Raw genomic sequence first — 27,124 nt, 5'->3', positions numbered from 1 at the left:
TGGAAGACCTGGGATCCATCCCTGGGGTGAGAAGATCCCCTGGAGGAGGGCATGGTAACCCACTCCAGTATTCTTGCCAGGAGAATCCCCATGGCCAGAGGAGCCTGGTGGGCTATTGTCCATGGGGTTGCAAAGAGTTGCACATGACTGAGCGGCTAGGCACATGACTCCTGTAGCTGTGGAACAGAAATTTAGTGCAGGAAAGCACAGGTCCTTTCCTGGGAAGTGTCCTGGTCAGCCGAGAAAGTGCAAGCCAGGGGTCAACACCTGAATAGAAAGCAGAGGAGCTTCTGCAGTCTGCCCACTGCAAATGCCAAGTCCCCTCTCCGGGCCTTGTATGGATACTCTTGGGCCACTCTGAGTCATTTTCCAAGTGCAAGAGGCAATGGTGAGTTAGTGAGTGTTGAGGATGGGCAAGCTGGGACACTGCCTCCTGTGGGACAGGGTCCCACTTTCTCCATGGGGCCTAGGGATGGCTGGGTGAGAGCACCCAGGGGTCTAGCCAGGAGGGTGCTGGTTTCAGTAAGCCTTATGAGAATTGAACTTTGCTATTCTCTCTCTCTCTCTCTCTTTCTCTGTCTCTCAGTGAATCCCAGTTACAGTTCTGCTGCAGTCCCCTGTTGGAGAGAGACAGCCCACACCTCCTGGGGCAGATGAAGAGGAGAGGGGTGTTAAGTCTGTGTCTCAGCAGCTGGAGGGCAGGAGGGCAGCCCTAGGCATCACTCTTGCACCCAGCACAATGCAGCCACAGGATGGCCTGTCACCTTGGCCTGAGGGTGCCCAGGGGACCGCGAGCCACCTGGAACTCGCCCCTGCCACCACCCTGGCCAGGACCTATGCCGTCCCTGCTGCTGGTCCGTGGACAGCAGCCACACACCCCTTGATGGGTCCTGATGCCTGGCAGCCCTAGGGGACGCAGACTCTAGTCTCACTAGTCCCTATCCTGAGGAGGTGGCCCTGCCCATTGAGGACCCGTGGTTCTGCTTCACCTGGCCTCCTGCCCAGATGGCTTCTTCTGTGATGGTGGTGGGCCCCACCACTGTGCTCACCCAGATCTTCAGCCTGCCCCTTGAACAGCTCCCAGTGGCCATGCTGGTGCCTCTGTGAATCACCTTGATGCCCACTGTGGCTCAGGCCCAGAACCCCTTATACTACTACTCAAGCAGCCCCTCTTTCCCATAATCTCTAGCCATTCTTTCCTGTAATCCCCACTTCAGGTGCACCCCAGAGGACCCCAAATATGCACCTTATTCAGACATATAGAGGTGGCCCTGTGGTCAGAACACTGCAGGGCAATAAAGAGCCTGAAAACATGAGGGATTTCCCGCCCAGCATGCATCTTCAGTACCTCCATCCTGAGCCTGGCTGAGTATTTGAGCCCCTCAGGCAGCTGCTTGCTCAGGAAGGTAAGATAGATGGCCTCACCCTCGCCACAGTGCAGGCACCTCATACACACCTGGGGAAGCCCCTCAGATGCTCTACACTCACTCATTGAAAAGAGCCGTCAAGGGCTTGACAAGACCCTGGCAGAGTGGCTTCACAGGCACAGGGACACTGTCCAGCAGGGTCCTCACTTGACAGATTAGGAGAAATTATGCCTCTCCTTGTCAGGGGCCCCAAAAGAGCCTTTATTGTCCTGAGATGCACAGGGCTGGAGCCTGTGGTCCATGCCCAAGGCATGTGGCTGTGCAGTTTGGGGACTCGCTGGTGTTTGGACAGCAGGCCCAAGGTTTGGCTTCGTTGCAGGGCCTGCATCTGGTGACATTTTCTTCTTTATCTTTTATTTCCCTTTTTCAGCTGAGCACACCAAGGGTGTTATAGCTCAGCACCCTCTGCTCGCTGGGGTGTTCAGTTTATAATGTGTTTTCTCTTGAAAGAGTGTTTTTCCTGAGGAGCATAGCAAATAGCCCTCCAGGGTCACACTGCAGAGACAATGGCTCTGAGGTCAGGTGAGGGGAGAGTGCACACACCAGTCCACTGGAACCGGAAGGCTGGGTCTCCCTTGTTGACAGTCAGGCGCAGGCAGAGGAGGCCTTCAGAAAGGACACAGGGCGGCACAGGCCAGGGCTCTGTCAGCCCCAGAACTGAGCTGCCGTGACGCCCGACTAGGCTGCTCACTTCCAAGCCAAAATGCAGACCCTTATGAAGGTTCACTGCCTGCGGAACGCCTTAACTTTTCAGGTTTCATTAGCTTTTTTGGTCTTGACTCCTGCATGTCTCCTGACCTGGAATCACATGCAGATGTTGCTATTTAAAAACCATGTTCCCAGAAATCTCAGCATGTGTGGCACCTGCTTACCTGTAAATCTATAGAGAAAGCAGAGATGGGCAGATAGCAATCTCAAGTTATCTGCTTGTCACAAAAGGCAACTTTTATTTACAAAGTCAAGGCTGCCTGACATCAAAAGAGACCAATGTGGTACTTCACTCACACCACTCAGTCCTTGGTAGATTCTGACTGATGTCTGCAGAGTGAAGTGGTTAAGCACACGTCCTCCTGGGCTGGGCAGAGGCAGCAGCCTAAGGTTACACAGGAGTGGAGGGAGGGAGCATGGCCTTGATGGGCTGGCCCTGGAGAGTCAAACTGTCTTGAGCCCGACATATGCCCTGGTCACCAGAAGAGAGGCCAGGCGGCTTCAGAGGCACGGGTTTAGTTCTGTCCCTGGGGCCCCACAGGTGACAGTGTCTAGGAGACTGGAAATGCAATTCAACCAGACAGGGTGTCTCAGAGAGGGGGCCTGCCTCATAAGTGCTCCAACTATGTAAGAGTGACCCTGGAGGCCCAGTCGGGCAGACCCTGGGGAGCCAGTGATCCATGGCCAACTCACTTTCCACCAGCTCTGCCTGAGCCTCCCTTGGCCCAGTGCTCATCTTGGGTCCTCTGTGGCCTATTCATCCCCTGGGCTCCCGTGCTCTGTCCCTTCACAAAATGAGGTGCCATGGCCAAACAGGGATGAGATGGGGAGGCTGGAAGAGGCTGATTTCTGGATGAGAGAAACAAGGCTTAATCTGCAGTGAGCAAAGCTGGCGGTGCTCTGGAGTGCCAACTCTCTGCAGGAGGAACTGCCTGGGACTCTGTGGGAACTGTTATGAGCCAAGGCCCTGGGGTGAATTGAGCTACAAACCAGCAGGGGAGGCTGATGAGACACCACGGCCTGGGTCTTGTCCACACCCGACCCCACAAGCAAAGCCTGTGACTAGGCAGCAAGGTGCTCAGCCGTCCACTTAGCCTCTGGAAAGGGAGGGAAGGTCCCTATTTCCAGGGTCTGAGGTCCCAGCAAGGGGGCCCCCCAAGGCCCCATGCAAGCCCCGCAGATGACGAACTCCGCATGCTCCCTCCCTCAGCAAACGTGGGGATGCCCAAGCCTCACTCAGGCAGCACCTCTGGCCTCTGAGTGGTGCTCTGGGGGTTTGTCTGGGGGCTGGTGGAGGCCAGGCCATCATGGGGTCTGGGCTGTACTGCAGTGAGGCTGAGTCCTTGGCCCTCAGGGGCCCCAGGGGCAGGGCAAGGCAGGTCAGCCACCCATCCTCCTCCTGAATGTCTCTCCTTCCTTGGGGAAGAGTCTAAAGTTGCCGGACCAGTGGCGACTTAGAACCCATAACTCACAAGTTCTTGGCCCCTGAGAGCCCCTCTGGCCACTCTGCACAAAATGAGCCCATGCGGGGGGCGGGGAGGGCATCCGTGCACACCAGTGGAGGAGAGCCACCAGGAGATGACCCTGGGGATACCCCAGAGAAGAGGAGTGTGAAGTAACTATGAGTGGCCAAGACCATCTCCCAGCTGCTGAGTTATTGCTAACTCACCTGCTGCTGCTCACCCACTTCAGCTAAAACGTCATTCATACAAAAGTTTCCAAAGTCTGGTGACACTGAGGGGCTCCCATGGGAAGGCGAGTGGTTCCCTCTGTTTCCCCACGGTCATGGGCACAGAAGCCCCCCATCCGGCATCTGTGCTGGGACTGCAGCCTTCTCTCAAGGGTTAAGGAGGCTTCCTCCTGAGAGAAGACGAGGGGGTCCAGTCACCCCAGAACAGTGGACAATATAGAACACAACTCGACCCCAACTGGGACATTTGGGCACCCTGGTCAGGACTGTCAGGCTGAGACTCCATGCCCCCTCACATCCTCAGTGAACTTAGGGAGTCAGAGGCTTGGTCTGTGGGGCACCGTCTCAGGTGGGCAAAGTGAGGTGCCCATGTCCTGTGAAGAATCGAGGTGAAGGCTAGAGGAGAGTGAGGGTCCACAGAGGATGCATGTGCAGCCCTCCTGACAGCCCTGGGGGACCAGGGGCACAGCATTCAGATGTAACCTCAATGATCCTGATGGGAGGGGAGAAGTGAGGGCCTGACTCAATTGCCCGGTTTCAGGTCAGCAGAGTGATGGAATCCAGTTGTGTGCTACGAGTCAAGGTTAAACCCTGATGGGGGGCTCTGGGACCCCAGGACATCCAGGTCTGCAATGCTCTCAGACACTGGAGTCCCCAGCAGGGTTGTGGAAATGAGCCCCCTACTCCCGCTTGCCTCTCAGGGGTCCTGGCTGGGGAGGGCCTGGTTCTAAGGGGAGCAAGGTCAGGGCCAAACGGTGGTGCCAGATCTGCTGAGAGTCAAAGTGAAGAGCAGAGAGAGGGTTGAGGATGGCCGAGGGCATCATCTCAGCCCTGGGAAGCCCTGGGCTTGGAACCCTGATGTCGTGTCCACAGATTCCCCCTGGGGGTCCCATTGAAGTGGTGGCCTTGGTGTGAGAGTCCCACCTCAGGTCAAAACAAGGGGCATCCCCAGACCTGCCAGGGCTCAAGATGAGGACCTTGGGGAAGGACAGGGTATCCCAAAGGTCCCAGCACCTGCTGTCAACCTGGTCGAATCTGGTGGGGGCATGAGTGCAGGGTCTCAGAGATGTTGGAGACTTGATATAAGGGGCGAGGCCTCAGAGACTGGAGGGGAAATTCTTAGGTTCTGAAGGAGTTTAGGTGAGAACCCTGAGGGAAGACTGAGGGGATGCTGCACCCCAATCAGAGGAGACCAAGAGAACCCGGTCCCTGCTGTCAGTCCTTGGCAGCCCTGGGTTAGGATGAGTGCAGCAGACATGGTCTGACTTCCTGACATACGGGTCTCAGATTGGGGTCCTGGTGCAGGGGGCAGACTTCCTGAAATCCAGATCTCAGACTGGGGGCCTCGCATATGGGGCAAGGCCTCAGGTGGGCCGATTCCCAGGTCCTGTGGGGTGTCAAGTTGAGGACCCTGAGGACGTACTAGGGAACCCTGTATGCCAATTAGAGGAGACCTCAGAGAAGCCCATCTTTGCTGTCAGTCCAGGGCTAGTGTAGAGTAGGATGAATGCAACAGGCATGGTCTGACTTCCTGACATCCGGGTCTTGGAGAGACCAGGGCCTTGGTGCAAGGGGTGGGGCTTCAGTTGGGGAGAGGTGGCAAGAATCCCAGGTCCTGCCCGGAGGCAAGGTGAGGTGCCTGAAAGAGGACAGAAGGGACCCTGAGTGAGGACCGATGAAACCCCACAGATTCCCGCCCCTGTAGTCGGCCCTGGGAGACATTGGTGTGAGAAGAGCACACTAGGCATGTCTGAATTCCTGACATGGGGGTCTCAGAGGACGGGGGACCACGTGAAAGTAGTGAAGTCTCAAAATGGCAGACGGAACAATCCCAGACCCTGCCTGGACTCCAGGCCCCACGGGAGGAATGAGTGCGGTGGTTAGACCTTAAGACAGAAAGGGATCCTTGCCTTTGATGGGGGTCTTGGAGGCCCCAGAGCGGCATGAGCATTTTCCTGACTTCTGACTTAGGGACCTCAGGACCTGAGGTGTTCGGGCAGAGGGGGCAGTGTTCAGGTCCGCAGAGGGTATACTCCACAAATCTGGAGGGATAACTGAGTAGACTCCCGTCCCGTCCCTGTGGTCACTTTTGGGAGGCCAGGAGGGACATGAGGAGGAGCTGAGGACCGAGCATCTCCCCAAACTAGAATCCACAGGAAGCCCTGGGCAGGTGCGGCCATAAGTGGGGCCCGTCAGCGTTTTCTGTTCAGACTTGGATCTTGTTCTGAGTTTCCCTGCAGGCCCCCAAAGGGGAGGTACCAGGTTGTGCCAGGGGAAAGGTGAGCACTACAAGGGAGCCCTGAGGGGCCTTCCCACCCTACAACTGGGGGTACCTCAAGAGTCCACCCTTCCTACCAGCACGGAAGGCCCAGGGATATGTCTCAGTCTACCCCCCAGGTGTCCCCTCCATGTCTCTAACAGGAACTCCAGGAACCAGGAGGCGAAGCAGAGGTCTGAGGCCCATGTCCTGAGGCCAGAGAGCAGAGGAGGTCCAGGCAGTGCCAGGAGTCAAGGTGAGGAGGGTGTCCTGAGTGTGCACCAGGGGCTCCCCTTCCCAGAACAGGGGAAACCACAAAGCCCATATCCCCGCACCCTGTCAGCCCAGGAATTTCTGGCTGTTCTGACTGCACCCTGGGGAGACATTGCCCTTCCTCCTTCAGGCATCCAGGTGCCTGGCCGCCCAGGAAGAGCACCCCTGTGAGGCTCAAGAGCACCCCTTAAGAGGAGACCTGTAAGTGGCCTGTGTCAGATGGCCCAGGGTGTGTTTCTCAGGTGAGGCCGCTCACACCCCCTCTCTCCTCCAGGCACGTGGTCCGCATCTGTCCCTCTGCCTCACTCCTGTCTGTGATTTGGTCCCAGGCATCGCACTTGGGATCAAGATGAGTGAGCTGAGCAAACCCAAGGAAGACCTTCAGGACCCAGGGGAGGCAGAGGGCCAGGTAGAGGGGCAGTTCCTGGGGTCTGAGTAGGGGAAGGCTGCAGCCCCCTATGCCTTCTCTCTCCCAGTCTCCTCCTCAGCCTTTGTGGAGGCCTTGCCCCAAGAAGCTCTGAAGGAGATGATGGCTAACCTGTTGAAGTTCCTGCTCCTCAAGTATCGTGCCAAGGAGCTGACCTCAAAGCCCGAAATACTGGATATGACCCTCACAGATAACCAGGACCACATACCTGTGGTCTTCCGTAAAGCCACCCAGTGCCTGCAACTGGTCTTTGGCATGGCAATGAAGGAGGTGGACCCCAGGGAGCACATATACATCTTGGTCCCCACCCTGGGCCTCACCTGCGATGCAATGCCGAGTGGTGGGCAGAGCCTGCCCAAGGCCGGGTTCCTGGTGCTGGTCCTCAGCCTGATCATCCAAGATGGAGACTTCATCCCTGAGGAGGTGGTCTGGGAAACACTCAGCAGGATGGGGGTGTGTCCCAGGAGGAAGCACTCGGTCTTTGGGGAGCCCAGGGAGCTGCTGACCCATGTGTGGGTGTGGGAGGGTTACCTGGAGTACCGGCAGGTGCCTGACAGTGACCCTGTTCGCTATGAGTTCCTGTGGGGTCCCCGGGCCTATGCGGAGATCAGCAAGTATCAAGTCACAGAGTGTCTGCTCAGGGTCAATGAAAGGTTTTCCAGGGTCTTCCCACCCCCGTCTGCAGAGGCTGTGAGGGAGGAGGAAGAGGGGCCCTGAGCCAGAGCAGCAGCCAGATGATCCTTCCCTCTGTGATTGAAGAGGGAACAGTCAGCCTTCTCAGTAGTGAGGGCCTGGCCAGTTGGGGTAGCCAGTGTGTAGCATTTTTGGGTTCCTGTTCTCTGTGATGACATGGAGATTCATCTCTGTTTTCTTTTTTTTTTTTTCTCTGTTTTCTTTAGGAATTGTTCAAATGTTTTTTCAGCTGAAAATTTAATAAATTTCAATATCTAACTCTGTGAATGACATTGATCACACTTGTATTTGTACTTACCCAGTTTAAAGGCCAGAGTTTTGCTGTTTTGTAAAAGAGATTGGAAACTGTCCCATTTTATTTTGTGAACCTGAGCAAGGTAACACGGATTGGAATTACAATTAGTTTGCACAGGTAAACTTACTTAGCTGTATATAGTTGGTGGAAGAATCAGAAAATTTAAAAAAAAATTGTAGTGATATTTCTTCTTATACTTTTAGTCTGTTATTTTCTACAGTTAAGTCATGTCTGTTTACTTGGATTTTACTGGATATTATTTAAGAAATTAGGAGAAAATTGATGAGATTAATAAGCCCCCTGATCCCTGGCTCATTTATTCCATAGACCTTAATGGAGCCTCTGTTCTGTGGAAGGTCTTGTGTTAGCAGTGGGGACACTGGGAAAAGCAGGACACACCCACACTTAGACTGGGAGTCTAAAGTCACTCTGAGGCCCAAGGCCATCTCCAGGCAGCTGAGTTCTTGCTAACTCACCTGCCACTCCTCACTCTCTTTGGCTAAAACAGCATCTTTTATGCAAAAGTTTACGAAGTCTGGTGATTGATGAGGGGCCCCCATGTGAAGGTGAATGGTTCCCTGTGCTCCCCCATGGTCATGGGTGCAGCAGGCCACATCCAGCATCTATGCTGGGACTGCATTCTTCTCTCAAGGGTTAAGGAGGCCCCCTCTTGAGTGAGGACGAAGGGGTCCAGGCCCCAGAACAGAGGGTCCCATAGAATATAACTCCACTCCTACTGGGCCTCCTGGGGGCCCTGGTCTGGGTTGTCAGGCTGAGACCCTATGCCCCCTCACTTCTTCAGTGAACTCAGGGATTCAGAGGCTTGGTCTTTGGGGTGCAGTCACAGGTGGGCAGATGGAGGGGCCCACGTCCTGCAGAGACTCGAGGTGAGAACCAGAAGAGTCTAAGGGTCCCCAGGGGATGCATGTGCCACCCTCCTGACAGCCCTGGGTGACCAGGGGTAACAACGTCCAGGTGTGACGTCACTGATCCCATGGGAGGGGAGAAGTGAGGGCCTGGGTCAGGTGCCCGAGTTAAGGTCAGCAGAGTGAGGGAATCCAGCTGTGCTAGGAGTCAAGGTTAAACCCTGAGGGGGGCTCTGGGGCCCCAGGACATCCAGGTCTTCAATGCTCTCAGACACTGGGGTCCCTGGCAAGGTTGTGTGAATGAGCCCCCTACTCCTGCTTGCCTCTCAGGGGCCCTGGCTGGGGAGAGCCTGGTTCTAAGGGGAGCAATGTCGGGGTGAGAGGGTGGTACCCAGACCTGCTGAGAGTCAAAGTGAAGAGCAGAAGGAGGGTTGAGGACGGCCGGGGGCATCATCTCAGCTCTGGGAAACCCTGGGCACGGAGCCGTGATGTCATGTCCACAGACTCTCCTTGAGGGTCTCAGTGGAGTGACAGCCTTGGTGTGAGGGTCCTGCCTCCGGTCAACACAAGGGGCATCCCCGAACCTGCCAGGGGTCAAGATGAGGACTTTGAGGGAGGACACGGGGAATCCCACCAGTCCCGGCACCTGCTGTCAGCCCGGGGGCAACCCTGTTGGCTGCATGAGCACAAGGTCTCAGGGACATTGGAGACTTGATATAGGGGGTGAGGCCTTATAGATTGGAGAGGAGATTCTTAGGTTCTGAAGCAGTTTAGGTGAGGACCCTGAGGGAGGACTGCGGGGACCCCTCAAGAGGAGACTTTCAAATGGCCTGTGTCAGACCATCCCAGCTGTGTTTCTCAGCCGAAGCCCGTGGTCCTGATTTGTCCCCCTGTGTCAATCCTGTCTGTGGTTTGATACCAGGCACCATGCTCATGGTTGAGATGAGTGAGCTGAGGAGCCAAGCAAGCCCGAGGAAGACCTTCAGGACCCAGGCGAGGCCCAGGGCCCTGTGGAGGTGTAGCTCTTGGGGTCTGAGGCGGTGGAGGCTGCATCCCCCTCAGCCTCCTCTGCCCCTGGGGAGGGCAGCCACTCTGCCTGCTGTGAGTTCCTGTGGGGTCCGCAAGCCTAGGCAGAGACCAGCAACTGGCAAGTCATGGTGTTTCTGCTCAGAGTCAAACAAAGTGCTTTGGGGGCCTTCCCACCCCTGTCTGCAGTGGCAAGGGAGGAGGAAAAGGGGGCCTGAGTCAGAGCAGCAGCCAGGCAATCCTTCCCTCTGTGACTGAAGACTGAATGGATAGCCTTCTCAGAAGTGAGGGCCTGGGCCAGTTGGCAGAACCACTGTGTAGCATCTTTGGGTTCCTGTTCTCTACAATGACATGGAGATTCATCTCTGTTTTCTTTAGAACATTTCCAAACTTTGTTAGTTTAACAGAAGACTAAATAACCTTTAATGTCCTAGTTTGTGAATGATGAGGATCGAATGTGTTTGTGGTTACCCAGTTCAAGTACAGGAGTTTTGCTCTTTTGTAAAAGAGATTGGGCACTCTTCCATTTTGATTTGTGACCCTGAAAGGGGTACATTGGAATTGGAATTAGAACTGTTTTGGAAACGTGAGCTTACTTAGCAGCAATATTGATAGGTGAGATTTAGATAATAATAATGGTGATCCTAGTGGATTCATGTTTCTGTCCTTTTTGGGTATCATTTTCAAAAACTAAGTTATCTTTGTTTATTTGGATTTGTCTGGGTTATTTAAGGAGGTAGCAGGCAATTAATCTGAGCCCCTGCCCACTGGCTCATTTATTCCGAAGACCTTCACAGAGCCTCTGCTCCCTGAAAGGCCATGTTAGCAGTGGGGATACTAGGAGAAGCAGGACAAACCCCACTCCTAGAGTGACTGTCTAGGATCCAGAGTCACAAAAGTAACTTGGAGAGACATCCTCCAGTCCCACAGAACAAGGCAATATGGGGTTGGGCAGTGGGGCTCCAGCAGGAGCACCCCGGGGTTGGTGTCTGAGCCAGGTCGCTTTGGGGCTTTGGAAAGCTGGGTTCCTTCTGTGAGGGGTGATTTTGATGAGGCTAGGTGGTGGCACCCCTCAGTATTGCATTGTGGCTTGGGTGTGATGGGAAAGTCTGAAAGGGATTATTGCTGTGAGGTGTCCTTTTGCATCTTGGATAAAGCCCAGAGACATCTCTTTCCGGGGCAGGAAGGAAGGGGTCCTGGCTCTTGTCACATTGACCACAGGGGTAAAGGATGTGTTTTCCACCCATATCTGCAAGGAATCCTGCAGAATTTTGGTCACACTCCCTTGAAGTAATGCCCAAGAAGTCCATGGAACTGCACTCTCTCTCCTGGTACCGGGGATCCAGAACCTAAAGTGTTAATGAGCTTTAAATGATCTCTTTTTGTAATTGGCCATTAATCAATGACTTGATCTTTGTTGGGGCTGCAATGAATGAATATAATGGTTTGGATGGAAGATAGGCTGGGACAGAGACAAAGAGTGGTTCTTGCTTTTCCTGGAGCAGCTTTTTCCTGCTGAAACACTCCTCAACAACCAAATTTAACAGTCCCTCTAACTGGAAGTGGGCTCTCCCCTTTCAGACATCAGGCAGTGGTCCTCACACGGGGCAAATGACACTGCTGAGTGGCAGAACTGGGAGAACACTGTCTCTAGGGGGACAGTGCCCTAAGGTCCTCACACACAGGCCTCTCTAAGGTGCCGGTCTGTTCCCTACACAGTGATTTTGAAGAACAGTGGCCCACAAAGGTGAGAGAACACACATCTCCAAACCCACTGCCCTATCGCCCATGTGTGCTGAAGACAGGTGACTCTCACTGGAGTTTTGTCCACTCCCACATGTGGACTCTCACCCATTTTCAAATACAGGTAGATGGGGGCTTCCTCTGGTGACATCTAGCTCAACAAGTCTGACATGTCCCTGGGAGTGAGTATCTGTAAAGGAAGCCCCTTGAAAGGTGCCTAACCAGTGAGCCAACAAAATCATTTGATGTACCTGCCATCTAGGTAAGGGAGAACAGGTCCACAGTGGTGGTGGGACAGGGGCAGGGGTGGAGAAGATCAGAGCTGGCCTCGGAGAAGACCAGTGAAATGCTTGTTTTCAAGAACAGGTAGTACCTTGAGCCCCCAATCAAGTCGTTCAAAGGGCAGGTACCCACGGACACCCAAGTTGGACATGGAAGGCCAGGATCAGGGGTAACAGAAGCCCAAACAACCCACTAATGAAGGAAACAGTAATTTTGAGGCAGCCTCCAAGGAGACTGAATTTGAGGCTCTGGGCAGGGGATAGGAGGAGCACACACACAGGTGTTCCCAAAGTGAGGACTCTAGGGCCAGGAGAGCAGTCTTTATGGGAAGAAATGGAAACTGAAGACAGCAGCCTGTGATCTGCAGTGGGATGGTATCTGGGGGTGGGCAGAGCTCAGGAAGCCGCAAGCTCAGCAGAGCACCTGGCTGTGCCCTCCTACAGGGCATCCTGGGGAGTCTGTGTCTCAGGTGCTTGGGGAACAGTCAAGTGGAACGTGAGGTCCCTCTACTGTGCTCGAGCGCAGCCCTACTCTGGGGAGAGCTCAGCTTGGGTGGCAGGACAACAGGACTCTGACTTTGGGGCCATCTGAGCGGGACCTAACAACCGGCAGCACCAGCCAGAAGACAACAAAGCCAGAAGAGGGGCAAGGCCATGGCCGGTGGGGTGCAGAGGTGGGACCACCAACACAGGCTAGGCTAACCAGCCTGCTATGGATCCCATCTTCTGGGAGGGACAGCTGCCAGGGGCCCATCTGACCCCTGGGATCTCTCTCGGTGGTGGCCAAGCCAGGACTCGCCAAGGCCTGGCCCTTAAGCAAAAGCCAGCCACAGGCCTGCCCATTGGTAGGGAGGGGGGTGGGGCCAGGGGCACTTTTGTCAACCCATCCAGGGCCTGGCCCCCTGAAACAAAGCACCTGGCAGCAGATGGGAGCCTTTGCAGGCAACCTGAAACATACTTTTCTTTACTTTCAGACAAGAGACCAGCTGGGGATCCATCTCTGTCCCTAGACCCCCTCCCCTACACGGGGCCAGGGCTGCCTCTCCACATCACCTCTGTGACATCATGAAACAGTTAAGGAAGCTAACCACTTAATTGGCTGCCTGGCCCACGACCCAGATTCTAGAATCTCCAGAGAGTATTTATGGGCCACCCGAACCCTGGCCTGAGCCCCTTCTGCCCTGAGCATTCACTGCTGGGGTAGAGAATGCTCCTGAGCTAGACTGGCTCCATGGCTAGTCAGAATTCCCACAAGGCACATGCAGCTCCTCTGGCTCCATTAACTTATGGGGAGCCCTCAGCAGGGGACCCCCGTGATTCCTCCCCAGATCCAAATGTTGATTCAGGGGAAGCTTTGGAGAAGCAGGTTGACCAACCTGAGAGCCTAGATCCAGGCCTCCAATACGATCTGCTCCCACAGGGCCTGAAGCCAGAAATGGCCAACAAGGAAGAGAACAACACCTTCCTCGGGCTGTCCTTCCCCAGGAAGCTCTGGAGGATCGTGGAGGATGCGGCCTTCACCTCTGTGCGCTGGAATGATGAGGGAGACATGGTGATCATCGAGGCAGATCTCTTCCAGACAGAGGTCCTCCAGCGCAGAGGTGCAGACCAGATCTTCGAGACAGAAAGCATCAAGAGCTTCATCCGTGAACTGAACCTGTATGGTTTCAGTAAAATCTCCCCTTTGGGTTGCTCTGCAGGGAAGAAGATGATGGTAATGTAGAGAGTCCTTCTGGGGAGGCTAGACTAGATAAGCTGAGTGCTGGATGGGTTTCATTTCCCAGGGGAACATTGTTCTCGTGAGAGGGTGGTTAAGGAAAGAGCAGAATACAAGGTCTGTCTTGTTCCACCACCCCCCTTAGACGGGATCCACAGGGGTGACTCCAGACCCTGAGGGACCACTGAATGTCAGGGACCGCCAGTAACACCTCAAGGGAGGATGGCCCCGGGGGAGCTCTAGGGAACAACATGCTAAGGCCTCATAACCTGCCAGAATGAAGAGACCTTGTCTCTATACATAGCCATGGCCAGGACGGTGGTGGGGAGGAGGGTGGCGAGGAAGGCCTCTTCTTCCCCTCACTGTCTTAAAGTGATTCATTTTCTTTCAGATCTATCACAACTCCAACTTTCAGAGAGAGAAGCCTCTCCTCCTGCAGAACATCTCAAAGAGAAAGAAGCGAGTGGTGGCGACCAGACACTCTCCTCGACTCCACCACAACCAGTGCACCCAAAAGGCAGGCAAGAAAGTCCAGAAGGGAACCCCACCTGCTCGCAGAACCCTCAGCCGGCGATCATTTATGCTCTCTCGCCTTTGGTCTATGGGCAGTGTAGCCGGACGGGCCGGGGTAAAGCATCTCCTCAGCGAGCAGGGCGGCCCCAGTGGAAAGGGTACGTCCAACAGTGCCATGTCTGTACCCCCAGCTACTTCTGGGAGGGAGAGTACAGGGCAAATGCCCGAGAGCCCCCCAGAGTACCCAGATTATGATTCAGTGATGGCTTTGTACAACACCTGTTACTCCATCCTGACGGCAGCCCTTTCCAGCACAGCCCCAAATGAGGCCCCTGGGTCGGAGGAGGAGCAGGGAGAGTACATGTGTGTCCTCTGTGAGCAGGTCAAGGACAAGCCCAATCCATGATCTCTCAGGTTCTTAGGGACACTCAAAAGTACTCTCTTTTAATCAAAAATCGATTTTTGGCCCTAATAAAGTGGAGCAAAACTACATAAGAGTAAATAAAGAATGAATGAGAACCATGAGCCTGTGTTCTTTCTGTCTGCCCATGCTATTCACACAGCACAGGGTGAGCTGGATGAGGCTGGAAGCCCACGCCCCATGCAGCCTTCAGTCTGGTCCCCGTGGTCCCTTCTCAATGGAAGCAACATTTCACATGCTTGGCCAAGGGTCTGGTTCACTAGCCGAGTGCTGAGGCCAGCCCAGGATGGGCAGGTCACTGCTCGGCAGATGGCTCAGCTGGGCTCCTGACCTTGGGGGTGTCACCTTCCCTGAGTCATGCACCCTGAAACAGAAGGGACTCTTCCTGGGTCCCCAAAAATGCCACAAGTTTCTGCTCAGCAGCTGAGCATCTCCAGCTGTTGATCCAGGGGCCTCCCCAAATAGGCTGACCAGAAAGCAGGGTCCCAACCTGCCAAGGGCCTTGCAAACACATGACCCCAAACCCAAAGACAAGTACAAGGTTTCCACAAGGTGATCACCAGCCCTTGTTGCTCTGCCCTCACAGGTATATTTAGGAGCCTGTCTTTGGATGTGAGGTAGCCAGGCACCGCATCCAACACACATGCTTTGTGAGCCAAGGGACACATTAGAAAAGGGCAAGGGTCACCTGCAAGGACAAACCACAGCCTGTTTCTGGGCCTGCGGGCATCTCTGCCTGTCAACACTCAGCCAATCCCCCAGCCTTCCCCATCACCCTCTGGTCACTGTTCCAACATCGGAGAGTTTGGACCAGAACAGAGAGGGAAAAACACTAACTGGTTTCCTAACAACACATTTCTCTCAACCACCCAGACACAGCAGGGCCAAAACGAGTGGCGATGCCCTCTTATCGTGAAGGTCAAAGTCCTGGAGACTCACACTGAGTTCTGAGCAGCACCACACGAGGAGTGTCCCAGACCCCCAATCTGCACCAAGTTGGCAGCACACCCAAGGGTGGGGCCAATTCAGATGGAACTAGACAGGCACGTCCAGGGCTCAGTGGTGACTGGACAGTGTCACCATGTGCAGGTCTCTTGGTCACCTTCCTCTCAAGAGCCCAGCCTGGACAGGTCTCCTGCCCAAAGGGGATCAAGTGCTTGGCGATGTCCACCTGGAAGATGTCCTTCCCGCCCCTCCCAGGGACGGGCTGCTGCAGCCGGTGGGGCTTGGCAAACACAGTCAGGTATTTCTGGAGAAGGTTGGATAGCAGGGCTTGATCCTCCAGCTCCTCTACCGCATCGGGATCTAGGTTTTCTGGGCACAGCAAAGTGTCCCCAATTTCCACGAGACCTATGTGCAAAGACAGGACACAGAAGGAGGACAAGGTGATTCAAAGTCATGCCTGCTGGAGACTAAGACCATATCATGGAGGAAGCCCGAGGTGAACTGGGTCTTCTGGATGAGCATTTTCAGATGGGCTCACCTTGGTGAAGGGAATTAGGTGTGAAGCCAAGCTAGTGAGGGAGCGAAACAAAAGGGAGAGGCCTGGTGCTCCACAAACCCACCAGGCCACGGGCAACTCTCAGTCTGACCACTGCAGGCCACAGGGACAGAGCAGGAGGGCTCTGGTGGGAACCAGCAGACATCAGGTCCCCAAGGGATTTACCAGCAGAGAAGTGCTGCTTTGGGGCCTTACCCCTGGGGAGTCAGGGGGCTTGCTCAGGCCTGGCTGTTGGCAGTGTGGGTATTAAACCCAGGCTGGGTGCTTTACTGACTCTCATGGTCTCTGCCGGGCACACGGACACACGTGGGGACACATACACACACACACAAACACACACAAACACACACACACACACACACAAAGTGCCATGTGCAGACCTGGATCCGCCTCTGCTCAAAGCATAAACGGGGACTGAGGCCAGGGAGGTGGTTAGGCACCTCATGCCATTGTCTCCCAGCCAAGGGACCCTCACTGTCCCTCTGAAGAAATCTCAGCCCCTCCCCCACCAACTGGTTCAACAGAAAACAAACGATCGTTTGGGAAAGCAAGCTGAGATCCAGGGCAGCACCGGGGGGCATGCAGGCAGCGTGGGGCAGGGCCTCACTTGCCTGTGATCACTCTAAGGCCGAACTTGTCCCTGTCCTGCAGCAAGGCCTGGATCTGGGTGGGGCTAATCCCCAGCCTCTGCTCCAGCAGCTCCTTTCAGGCCACATCCACCCAGTCCCAGTGTGCGTGTGGACGGCCAGGGTTCAGTGCCAGTGGTCACATAGCACAGGCCACCACTGCCTCTCCAGGGGCTTGACACCATTTAAGATGAAACCTGCATAAGGCTGTCAGAAGAACAGACAGCTGAACTTCACCTCCCAGGGCTTCCAGGGCCTCACGTGGCTGCAGATACACAGAACCACAAAGGTCAGGAGCCTGACACAGCAGCTTCCAAGCTCACAGCCCTGGGCCAGACCTCAGCCCCATGTGCCTGAGCATCCTCCAAACCCGCTGACACAGAATGTGGGGGGTGGTCAGAAAGGTCTGACTCTTTCTATCTGTCTCCATGCAGTCCACTAATAGGGGAGTGGTGACCCAGAGGACCCATCCATCACACGCAATCTGTGGGGAGGTCAGCAAGGAGGGCAGGACAGCAGGAGAGAGGCACGTGGTGAGTTTCAAGACAGAGGGCACCAAAACCCTGGGAGCACTGAGGAGGGAGGGTGGGTTCCCTGGCTTCACAGTGCAGTGACCAGGTTCTGGTCCACTCCCAGCACAGACGGGCACTGTCCTGGCCTTGGCTTCACCCACCCCAAGGCCCTACCCCATCCGTCAGCTCCCGGGCCCATCCCTGCCCATGCTCTGCATATACCCCATCTTAGACCAGGGCTGATGAGGGCAGATCTGTGCTAACCAACCTGGCCTCGGTCCTGGGGCTGCCCTGGACCTCAGACGGCCCTGCCAGGTATCTTTCCCATGCCTTTGGGAGCCACCTTCCTCCCAGCCCTTCCCACACCATGGCCTCCACTGTCATCAGTTGTCCTGGCCCCTTGCCCAGAGCCTAGAGAAAGAACAAAGAAGAGAAGGAACCTCTGGGATGGGTGCGCTCCTTGTGCCAGGCCCTGGGACAGGACCACGCAGGGATCCCAGAATTCAAACCTCAAATAACCCACTAGGTTACTGTCACCTCATTTGACACCTGAGGAGGCACCGAGGGATAGAGAGATACCCCATGATACAGGGGACCTGACCACATGCACCTCCATCCTCACTTCTTTCCTTGTACCTGGAGGGGGGTCCCTGTTCACTGGAGGGGGCTGGAGGCAGAGGAGCAGAGCCGTAGGCCTGAACCTCATCAGGGTCTCAGCACCTGGCTGGAAGCCTCTGTTTCCACGTGGCTGTGAGGATGGGGACACGGTCCCAGAGGCACCCAGCCCAGAGCCTCCCAAGCCTTTCCTTCTCTGAGCACAGCAAAGCCACGGTTCTCACAGGCCCACGAGGCCCCACGTAGTCTCACTCCTGCCCTGGCAGGCTGCTCTCCTTGCCCCTGGATTCACCCCTGGCAGCCATGAAGGCCGTCCTTCCATCCTTGGAACATTCCAGTCTGTTCCTACCTCTGAGCCTTTGTAAGGTGTGAGGAGTCACATCATGTCCCCTAAAATTCAGGTGCTGGAGTCTCAATCCCAAGTACCTCAGTGTGACCTTACAGACAAAGGAAAGTTCTTCACAGAGCTGAGGGGGGTCAAGTGAGCTCAATAGGAGGGACCCTCCCCTAATAGGACAGCTGTCTTCATACAAAGGACACATTTAGAGACAGACAGGCACACAGGAGAACTGGGGTGAAGAGGAAGGCGGAGCTCTCCAAGCCCAGACACTCTCACCATGGCCAGCCACGCCTGGGAAGAGAGAGGGGAAGAGATGGGACAGACACTCTCCACAGCCCTCATGACAGCCAGCATCAGCCTCGACCTCGGCTGCCGGCCTCCTGAACCAACAAGGTTCATAGTTTGAGTCACCGGGTGCAATCCTGATGTGACTGCTGGCAAATGAATACAGAAGGTCAGTCCTGTCTGGACATCTCTCCGCTGGGGCAAGGGGGGAGTGAGGGGATGTCTTCTTCAGTCCCAGGACCTTGGGCACTCTCCTCTTTGTCTGCACAACTTCATGTGTATGTTTTCACCTTACACGGTGTCTGTTTTCATCTCACAGTTTCAGGGATCCAACAAGTTACCGATGCTTCCCCCTGATGGAAGGGAAGTGAAAACTCATTGTGCCAATACAACCACTCATCATGACCACACACTCACTGAAGAGCCATGCAGGAGGAGGCCTGGGGCAAAGAACGCACACCCGAGGTACTGACACACACCAGCAAATGGCCTTCTGCAAAGGCGTCCCCCGTTTCCACTCCACCAACCACAGGCAAGGGTGTCATGTCCTCATGCCATGGCTGGCCCTGGGCATCATCATTTGGTTGAACCTTTGCCCACCTGTTGGGTGACAAAGGGTCACACTTTTCACTGGGTCTGACTTGGTTCCCAGGGAGCCTGGCTGGCCCCTGGGGCTTGACCAGTGCTATGTCTTCTACTGGGGTATGTGACTGGATCCCAGGCTTGCCCAGTTTCCACCATTCAGTTTCTCAGCCAACCCATCCCCTCTTGGGTGCCTCCAAATCTCACCAGTGTGGGTGGAATCCCTGAGCAAGAAGGGGCTCAAGTGCTTCTACCACTCAAAGCAGAGGGTTACTGCTTGGTAGCCTCAGGAGAAAACACACTTCTGCCTGCTTGACTGGGCACCTTCACCTGCACGAGGACCAGAGGAACAGGAAGAAAATCACATGACAAAACACCAATCTTGGACAAGCCACCACGGTCTTCTCCTCAGCAGAGGCCTCATACCATAGGGACCCAGGAGGGCCCAACTGATGTGAAACACACATGCATGTTCCCTCAGGGTTGGTTCTGCTCATCACAGCAGCTGGCCTGTCCTCACATGGCTGGGCAGGGACCCCATGATGCCTCAGCCCACAGCACAGAAACCCATCCCCCAGGAGTGATGGTGATTTACAGCCCAGGAGACCCCCACAAGGAACCAGAGAAAATGACTCCTCTCCTGTCACTGCCACTCTGGAAGGATCCAGGGGTCGCCGTAGTCAGTTGGCTGCCCTCCATGGAGTCGTGGTTGGGCCCCACCAGGAGGGGAACCGTGAGCAAGCAGCTGAGCCCTGCAAGGTCAGGCCTGGGCAGGGGTGGCTCGTAGGGGGTGAGTGGGGCTCGCATGAGGTCACAGTCCAGGGGTGGAGTAGGAGCCTGGAAGGAGGTCGAGGACACCTTCACATGTGTCCCAGGGCATTACCAGGACACACAGGAGGAAAGAAAGCAGGTGGGGACTGTGGCCATAGAGGGGACCTGGAGGTGCTGCTTGGCCACCTGGCAGTCGCTCCTGGTCCCAGAGCCTGGAAACCCCTGCCTGGAGGTACCCTCCGTGCATGAAGCAGGTCCCCCCTTCCTGCAAACACAGCGAGTCGCAGGTGCTTTAGGATGGCTGGGCTGCGGCCACTAAGCAGGACAGTGGTCCACCACTGGGACCGAGACTGCTGACAGCGTCGGCTGGCCTCAGTTGTATCGTGCCCACAAACACTGACACCTGTCATTTCCAGTGTGCACGGCTGCCCGTACACATACAGGTATGCATACACGCATTTTCGTAGTCACGTACGTACGCAGACACGCACGTATGAACAAAGGTGCATTCCCTCACTGGCCCTGTGTGCTAGGAGACAAAACAGGATCCGCCACACTCTGAGGCACCTGGAAGGTCAGGCCAGGAGGAGCCTCCAGACCGGCAGCAGGGAGCAGGACCCAGAGGAGGACCAGGAAATGAGCGGCCGGGCAGAAGAGAGGGGCAGAGGCAGGAGGAACAGGGCAAGGAGTCTGGGGCTGAAGTGTGGGAAAGACCTGGATGAGGAGGAGCTTCTGAAGAAGGAGGGAGGGTGGGGTGGGGCTGGGGCGGGTGGAGCCACTGGAGGTGGGGTGGGGCTGACAGGATTGAAGTTGTGGGCCCAGGGAACCCACAGAGAGTGGGCCTGTCCAGCTTCATGGCGGAGGCCAGACTGTGCCCTTTTGAGTCCTTGCCATAGGCGTCCAGTCCGTGAGACGGCGAGAGTCAAAGTAACCACGACCCAGGGTCTTCAGCAACTGCATCTGAGCTTCAGAGTGGAACCCAGGGGCCAGTGAAGCAGGTAGAGGCACAGCCTCTGGGCGCAGTTTCCCATCTCTGGGCTGAAAGCCCATGCTGGCTCCCCTCCAAGGCACCCTGGGACTGCCGGCCCAGTGCTGAGCAACAGTCTATCTGTTTTTATTTTGTTTTGTTTTTGCAGTTGCAAAAGAAAATCCTCACTGTGTTTCCTGCTGCCCCTGGGACCTGAGATGTCTCAGAGAAAGGCAGTTTCACCTTCAAAACCGTTTCCTGTCCTCTTCCTCTCTTCTGGGGGCTCAGCCCACCCAGAGCAGCCACCTGACTCTGCTCCTGAATGCCGCCCTGCCTGCTGTGTCCCTGCCTCCCAAGTGCCTGATCAGAGTAAATGCTCCTTTTCCTGTCCCCACTGCTACTAGCTGAGCTCAGGCCCCATGGCCTGGGGCTGGTGCTGTCAGCCTACGGCCCCCTACTGGTCTGGACCCCTCTTGTCTCTCCTCCTCCAGCCACTATTGCACACACCATTGATTCTGTGTCACACCGCAAGCACATCTGTCCTCAACTCCAGATGGAAAGCACAGCGGAGCCCTCTCCTATTTAAACCCCAACCCATCCGTGGTACCCTGGGGGGCTTCCAGTGGTCCCAGGTCTCCTTCCTTGTCGCCCAGCACTCTGGTGGCTGTGCTGGTCCTGGGCTCTGTGTAGAGCTCATCCAGGACCCCACACTTTCTCATGCAGTTCTTCCCCTGGACTGCTGATTCCTCTTGCCCTGCCCCTGGACCTCTGGCTCCTCTTGTCCTGACCACCTACTGTCCTCCTTCCAGGCACAACTGTAACACCCCTTTCTCCATCTGCCTGAGTGTCAGGCACTCTCATCTGGGAGTTCTGGGGCTCCCTACATCTTCCTGCTGCCAGCCCTTGCCCCCCACTTCCTCCCAGACTGCAGCTGCTGTGCACGAGTCTGGACCCCCAGAGGGTTGCCGAGACCCAGGAAGGCAAGGTTGGTGTCTCCCTCATTCCTATTAGCTGGCTACCCACACAACTGCTGCCGTGGGAATGTTGAGTCAGAGCAGTGCTTTCCCTTCCAGCAGGCAGCCTGCTGTCTCCTTGCAGAAGCCTCCCGGCCACAAGATGAGGGGCAGGGGCTGCCTCCTGAATTTGAGGCCTCAGCACTGTGGGGACCCAAGTGATCACCACACACAACCCCCTTATGCTGGTGCCCCACTTCTCACCCCCAGACTGGTTACCAGCTGCCTCCAGACACCCCAGACACATCTGAAACCAGTAGTGGTTTCAGATCATGAGGGAGGGTCCTGTGAACAGTGGGTGGGCTGCTGCTGTTCCTCCCGCATCCTGGTTTTGAACTAGACCTTGCCTAGTGAACTGGACACCTATGAAGTGTGGCTACTGATGGGGGCAGCTGTGAGGCCCTGCTTCATGGCGTTTCTCTGCACCCGTCCCTTCGCTGCTGCTGGCCCCAGCTCTCCTTACATGCCCAGATGTGAGGACCGAGCCATGGGGAGTGCTGCCTCACACCCTGCCTGGATCTCTGAGACTTGGTGAGGGTTCCACTTTGTCCCTGCTATACATTTGCTGTACGTTTGCGTTCCACTTTGTCCCAGCACTGACCTGGGACAGGCTCAACCCAGATTCTCGGTTTCCCTCGTGTCCTCCTTGGACGATGTGGTTTCCTCTCCGAAATGCTTGTTTCCCATCTCTCCGCTGAGCTGTGTGTCCTTTCTGTGCCGAGTTGTGGGCACTTCTTTTGGGCGCTCATCCTGCCCTGATGTTTCTATTGCAGATTCGTCATCTTCTCTTTGCAAGCTAGCTACGGATTCAGTATTTACCTGGTGTCTTGGAGCCATAAGTGCCCCACAGGTCAGCATGTTTCTGTCAGGCCCTCCCACCAGGGGCCACCGTCCACCCCAGGCTTGGCACCTGGGGTGAGCAGTCCCTGAGGAGACGCTGCCCTGGCATCCAGCACTCTGCCTGTGAGAGAGGGCTCCTTCACATCTGTTTTGGTCCCTCGGTACCTGCCTAGCTTTGGTTCTGGGCCTTAGACTCCCACATGCAGGACAAGCCGAGGGGCAGCCATGTGGCTCTGGGATGTCAGCCAGACCTACTTCTCCTCTGTCCCCAGGGTAGCTCTTGTCGACTGCACCCCTCTCCATATGGCCCAGATGGAGGGGCCAGCCTGAGAGCTGGATGTGATTCTGATTTCATCTCAGCTCTGCTGCAATTCTTCCAGAGGACGTGGCACACGTGGGTCTTGCGGACACGGGTGGCCACTCTGCTGCCACTCCTCAGGGTGCTGACTGCCCAAGGGATGGGGCACCACCCAGGGGGACTGGGAGATCTTCTGTGAGCCTCTGATGGTGCCCTGCTCGCTTTCACATCACAGGCCTTTATATCACCTCTGACCCGGGAGTGGGAGATGCTGGTTTCCACGTGTCGATCACTCCCAAGCTCTGGGGTCTACATGCCCTTCACTGTCCTCCATCTCGGCAGGTTGGCCACGACCCGGGTGCCACAACCCCCAGCACTGGAGGTGGCTTCTGGACACCAGGCTGCAGCCCACAAAACGGATCCAGCTGTTTAGTTTGCGAGAATGAGGAGCAGGGAGGGTGGACTGGAGTGTGCATTGCCATCCCATACTCATGGTGAGAGGACTTCAGTGAGTGGACTCTCATGTGCTGGGCAGGAGCCCCATCTGGCTACCCTGTGAGAACTTGTGTGCCCACCATGGTGACTTGGCCAAGCACAGAGAAGATGTGAGGAGTCAGGAGCAGAGGCCGCCCATGAGGCACCACCAGAGGTGGGAAGGTTCTCCAGTTTGTGAGTGGGGCGAGTATCCCCCTCTTTTTCTGTGTGTTTCAGGAGCAGAGGCCGCCCATGAGGTGCCATCAGAGGTGGGAAGGTTCTCCAGTTCATGAGTGGGGTGAGTATCCCCCCTCTTTTTCTGTGTGTTTCTGTTTTACTCACTGGAGTTCACGCAGGGTTCCATTCAGCCTTACCATCTTTCCCTCACATCACATGTTCCCCCAGGTTCTGAAGGACTCCTCGATAGACATCTCATTAAGCCCTATACCTGGCTGTGGGGGATACTGCATTCCAGGCCCTCCCACCTCAAGACCGACTGACAGCTCCTCGGGACTGGCCCCGTGTCCCTTGCCCCTTGACCCCCTGTGCCCAGAAACCCCAACCTGGGGGTCGTCCTGAAGGGTCCGCAGAGTCAGAGTTAACCATGTTTCTCATGTTGGTGTCATGTTGGCTGTGTGTCTGGCAACCTCCACCCCTCTGGTGGCCCCACCTCACTGTGTGGGTTCACCATCTCAGACCCCAAGGTCCCTTTGGGAGGGGATGCAGTCCTTCCCATGTCTGTTTGCTGTGGTGCGGCAGCATCCTTCTCCTGGGGACCTGCCCGATTCCTGTTCCTTAGCTCCAGACCTGGAACTGGCTCGGCAGCTGAAACTGGGCAAGGGATCTTGACCCGTTTACTGGGGTGGCTGCCCTTGGCCTTGGTGTCGTTTGGACTGTACCTTGGTTGGTTGCCCACCTATCAAGCCTCCAGGAGGTTGCATTTTGTTGACCACCTGCCCTGCTCTGTGGGTCCGGCCTCCTGGGAGGCGGCAGCCCTCGTTATGGTCCCTGGCTCCTGGCCACTCAGTGTGACCTCACGACCTCTGCTGCAGCCCCTGGACAGCAGGTATGGGGGAAGGGGAGTGTTGTCCATCTCCTCCATCACCAGGCACGGAGAGCCCAGCCTGTGTTGCACAGTGACTTTGCTCTGCTTGGCGGCCGGGCAGTAGATGATAAGTTCTTCCCGTGCTTCTTCGGTTTTCATGCTGGTAGTGCCGTGGGTCTTGCTGCAGATCAGGGCGGCTGGCTCCCCTGCTTCCTGGGATGGAGGGGTACCTATGAGGGAGGACTCTGGTTCAGTTTTCTCCCTGGGAGTGGGGGGGAACCAGCTCTTTATGTGGTGCGAGGTGGGCGGCTGCTGCTGCAGGCTCAGAAGTTCAGAGATGTCTGGGATGTGTCGGTCTTCTGGGGCCTGCCTCCCAGTCTCCCTTCGTGTCAGGGATGCATGTTTTCCCAAGAGGACATCTGATGCCAGTGGGTCAGGCCTGACTTGGCGGAACGTTCAGTGTCTGAGGTTCAGCCACTCCTATTGAATCTTGGGCTGATGTTTGTCCACTGCCTGAAGCTTTCTCAGCTACCAGGAAAACCCTGGCCGCCTCCCCCCCCTCCTTGGTTCTCACTGTTCTTCATCCTAGGCTGGTCATCCCCCTGCAGACAGCAAAGCAAAGCAGTCACTCCCCTCTATTCACCCCACGTTTCACACGCCTGGATCTTCTCATTTGCTGGGGAATTCCTCTCCCCCTGCCAGCCCAGCAAAAGTTCTAGCAGCTGGGTTGTGGCCTTGAGCCCAGGGTCAAGTGCACACCGACTACCCCCAGGATGGGTCCTCACAACCAGTTGGGCAGGGATGTTGACTCCGTACCAAGGACCCATCTCGCCACCTCTCCTCAGACCACTCCAGGGCCAGCCTTCTCGGGATGGGTCCTTTGTGAGGCTATTCCCGGGGGTGGGGTGGGGGGGAGTTGGTGCTGGAGGCTGGCTGGGGACTCACCACCAAGGGGACGGGGAGCAGGCAGGGTTGGGGAGGGCATCCCTTCACCTGCGATGCTGACCTGACAGTTCCTGCCAGCCCATCGGGAGGTGCAGAGCACAGACAGGCATCGAGGTGTCCACAGTGGGCCCTGGTGGGCGGGCCCTCACGGTGCCTGAGGCCTCGTGATCGCTATTGACAGAGCGGGAGAACTAACACTAGGAATTGGCGCCTGAGCGGTGGCTGTGTGTACACACAGGACGCCAAGTGCTTTTGCCCAGGTGGCACCACACTCTGCCCTGCATGCAGCCTGGTGGGAGGGGCTCTTGGCATCTTTTGCATTAGACAACCGCTGGGTTGGGCAAGAGAACTGCTTCCAGTGTGCTGGTCATCCAGCCATCTGTTAGCCATGGTGTAAGCACAATCTGATGGGAGAGGGCAGGTCTGGGTGCCAGATTTCACAAGGCAAAGCACATTCAAGTCCAAAGACACCTGTCCTGCAAGAGGCTCCTCCACTGTGCAGGCCGACAGGTGTTCCCTCACACCTGCATCACTCAGGGCTGGGGGTGGGGAGGTTGGAGCCCATCTTCCAAGCAGACCTGTAAAGCCCAGAGCCTGAAACGAGGCAGAGGTTGGGGAGCATGAAACGTGGGGGATCAAACACTGACTTACATCAAGGGACCATGGAGGGCTTTTCAGATGGGAGGGCTGTCTGGGCTGGGTCTTGTAGTGAAGAGGGTCTCTTTGGCAGGGAAATGGGGGAAGGGCCCCCAGAAGGGTCAGACCCATGGAGGGAACTGAACCCAGGTGTGTAGCTGAAGCAAGTGAGCTTGTGGAGGGCCCCCAGCCTGACACTATCTGTATAGGTTCCCTGAGGGATTTTCTGCAAAGGATTTCTAGAGCCTTTGATGTGCTGTGAAGTTTCATCCACTGCCTGCAGAGGCAAGGCTGCGTGCAGGCATGTGCAGTAGCCAGGTAGGCTGGGCAGGCTCTGGTCCTCCACAGAGGTGGTGTGGGAGGAAGCAGACACTCTGCTCTGCCATCTCAAAGCTGGATTGGTCCCCAGCACCACCATTGCTGGAGCGTGATTCTCAGCAAATCACTCCCTCTCTGAGTCTCCATTTATTTATCTGAACGATGAGCACAGTGTGATGTCCCCATTAGGAGTAATACTATTTGTTTGTGTATCTGATGGGAGTGAGGTGGTCACAGAAGCACCAACTATGAATACTGGTTGAAGAAGCATCTCTTTTGCTAAGAGAACTTTCCCCAGAATGAGTAGGAATGCAGGCATGTACCTTGAAGCATGCAGCTGGGAGACAGGGAGACACTGAGGAGCCTCAAATTAGGAAAGGAGGAGAACATGGACACCATTGGCCCTCCGTCCCAAAGGTTCCATAGGATGCAGCCTGGGTTGGGGCTTGAGGGCCATTGGTGGATTTTGAGCAAGGATGTATATAGTGGCCCCTGGAGACAGAAGGCATTGTGAACTGAGTCAAACTGCCAGGATTTGTGAACTGGGGGGACCAGTGCTAGGACCACAAGTTCCTAGCAGGACCAGGAATCCATGAAGCTGTGAGTCTCTTCCCTGAACTGTGCAGGAGTCAACATCTGCCTGCTGCCTCAGGTCCATGATATGCTGTCCACATTCCATCACCCAGAATACTTCAGCAGCCAAGTGTTTTCACCAGCTTGACCTAAACCGTTTTGGTAATAAAACCAAAAATGGATGATAACAAGAAGCTACTTCTAGTATCACGAATTTTCTCTATGTAGCCCACTTGGTATTAAAAGTCACATGGTTCACTGCAGTCATGTCAGTGTGTTTGCATGCTCCTGTCTGGGTGTTGATGATCTCTGTGTCACCATTAATGATTTCTAAATCCCTAAACTCTTGTGACCCCCCAAAGCTTTTGGACAAAGCATTAGGCACAAGTGATCCTAGCTCCAGTAAGAGCCAACATTTTCAGAGGACTGACAGAGGCCCAGGGGTA

General features: G+C 55.7%; 2 protein-coding genes and 1 pseudogene across 2 annotated transcripts; 2 read left to right on the top strand and 1 right to left on the bottom strand.

The window, feature by feature from the left end:
* Window positions 1-5,176: 5,176 nt before the first annotated feature.
* LOC122689409 (melanoma-associated antigen 10-like) lies at window positions 5,177-7,499 on the top strand. Its single transcript, XM_043895806.1, has 3 exons — window positions 5,177-5,193; window positions 6,247-6,338; window positions 6,832-7,499. The coding sequence occupies exons 1-3, from the start codon at window positions 5,177-5,179 to the stop codon at window positions 7,497-7,499; spliced, it is 777 nt and encodes a 258-aa protein (XP_043751741.1).
* Window positions 7,500-12,819: 5,320 nt separating this feature from the next.
* On the top strand, window positions 12,820-14,432 carry LOC122690654 (heat shock transcription factor, X-linked member 3-like). Its single transcript, XM_043897536.1, has 2 exons — window positions 12,820-13,400; window positions 13,795-14,432. Exons 1-2 carry the CDS (start codon window positions 12,918-12,920, stop codon window positions 14,320-14,322), a joined length of 1,011 nt encoding a protein of 336 aa, XP_043753471.1. The 5' UTR covers window positions 12,820-12,917; the 3' UTR covers window positions 14,323-14,432.
* Window positions 14,433-15,272: 840 nt separating this feature from the next.
* On the bottom strand, window positions 15,273-25,033 carry LOC122689408 (annotated as a pseudogene).
* Between the last annotated feature and the right edge of the window lie 2,091 nt (window positions 25,034-27,124).

The sequence above is a fragment of the Cervus elaphus genome, chromosome X, assembly GCF_910594005.1.
Source record: "Cervus elaphus chromosome X, mCerEla1.1, whole genome shotgun sequence".
In the NCBI taxonomy this organism is placed as follows: domain Eukaryota; kingdom Metazoa; phylum Chordata; class Mammalia; order Artiodactyla; family Cervidae; genus Cervus; species Cervus elaphus.
This window is presented reverse-complemented; position numbering and strand designations above follow the sequence as displayed.

Excerpts from the sequence above, each read along its gene's own strand:
- LOC122690654 (XM_043897536.1), top strand. The coding sequence starts at position 12,918 with ATGGCTAGTCAGAATTCCCACAAGGCACATGCAGCTCCTCTGGCTCCA. Across the intron at positions 13,401-13,794 it reads CTGCAGGGAAGAAGATGATG|ATCTATCACAACTCCAACTT; the intron begins GTAATGTAGAGA and ends ATTTTCTTTCAG.
- LOC122689409 (XM_043895806.1), top strand. Across the intron at positions 6,339-6,831 it reads AGGCAGTGCCAGGAGTCAAG|TCTCCTCCTCAGCCTTTGTG; the intron begins GTGAGGAGGGTG and ends TCTCTCTCCCAG.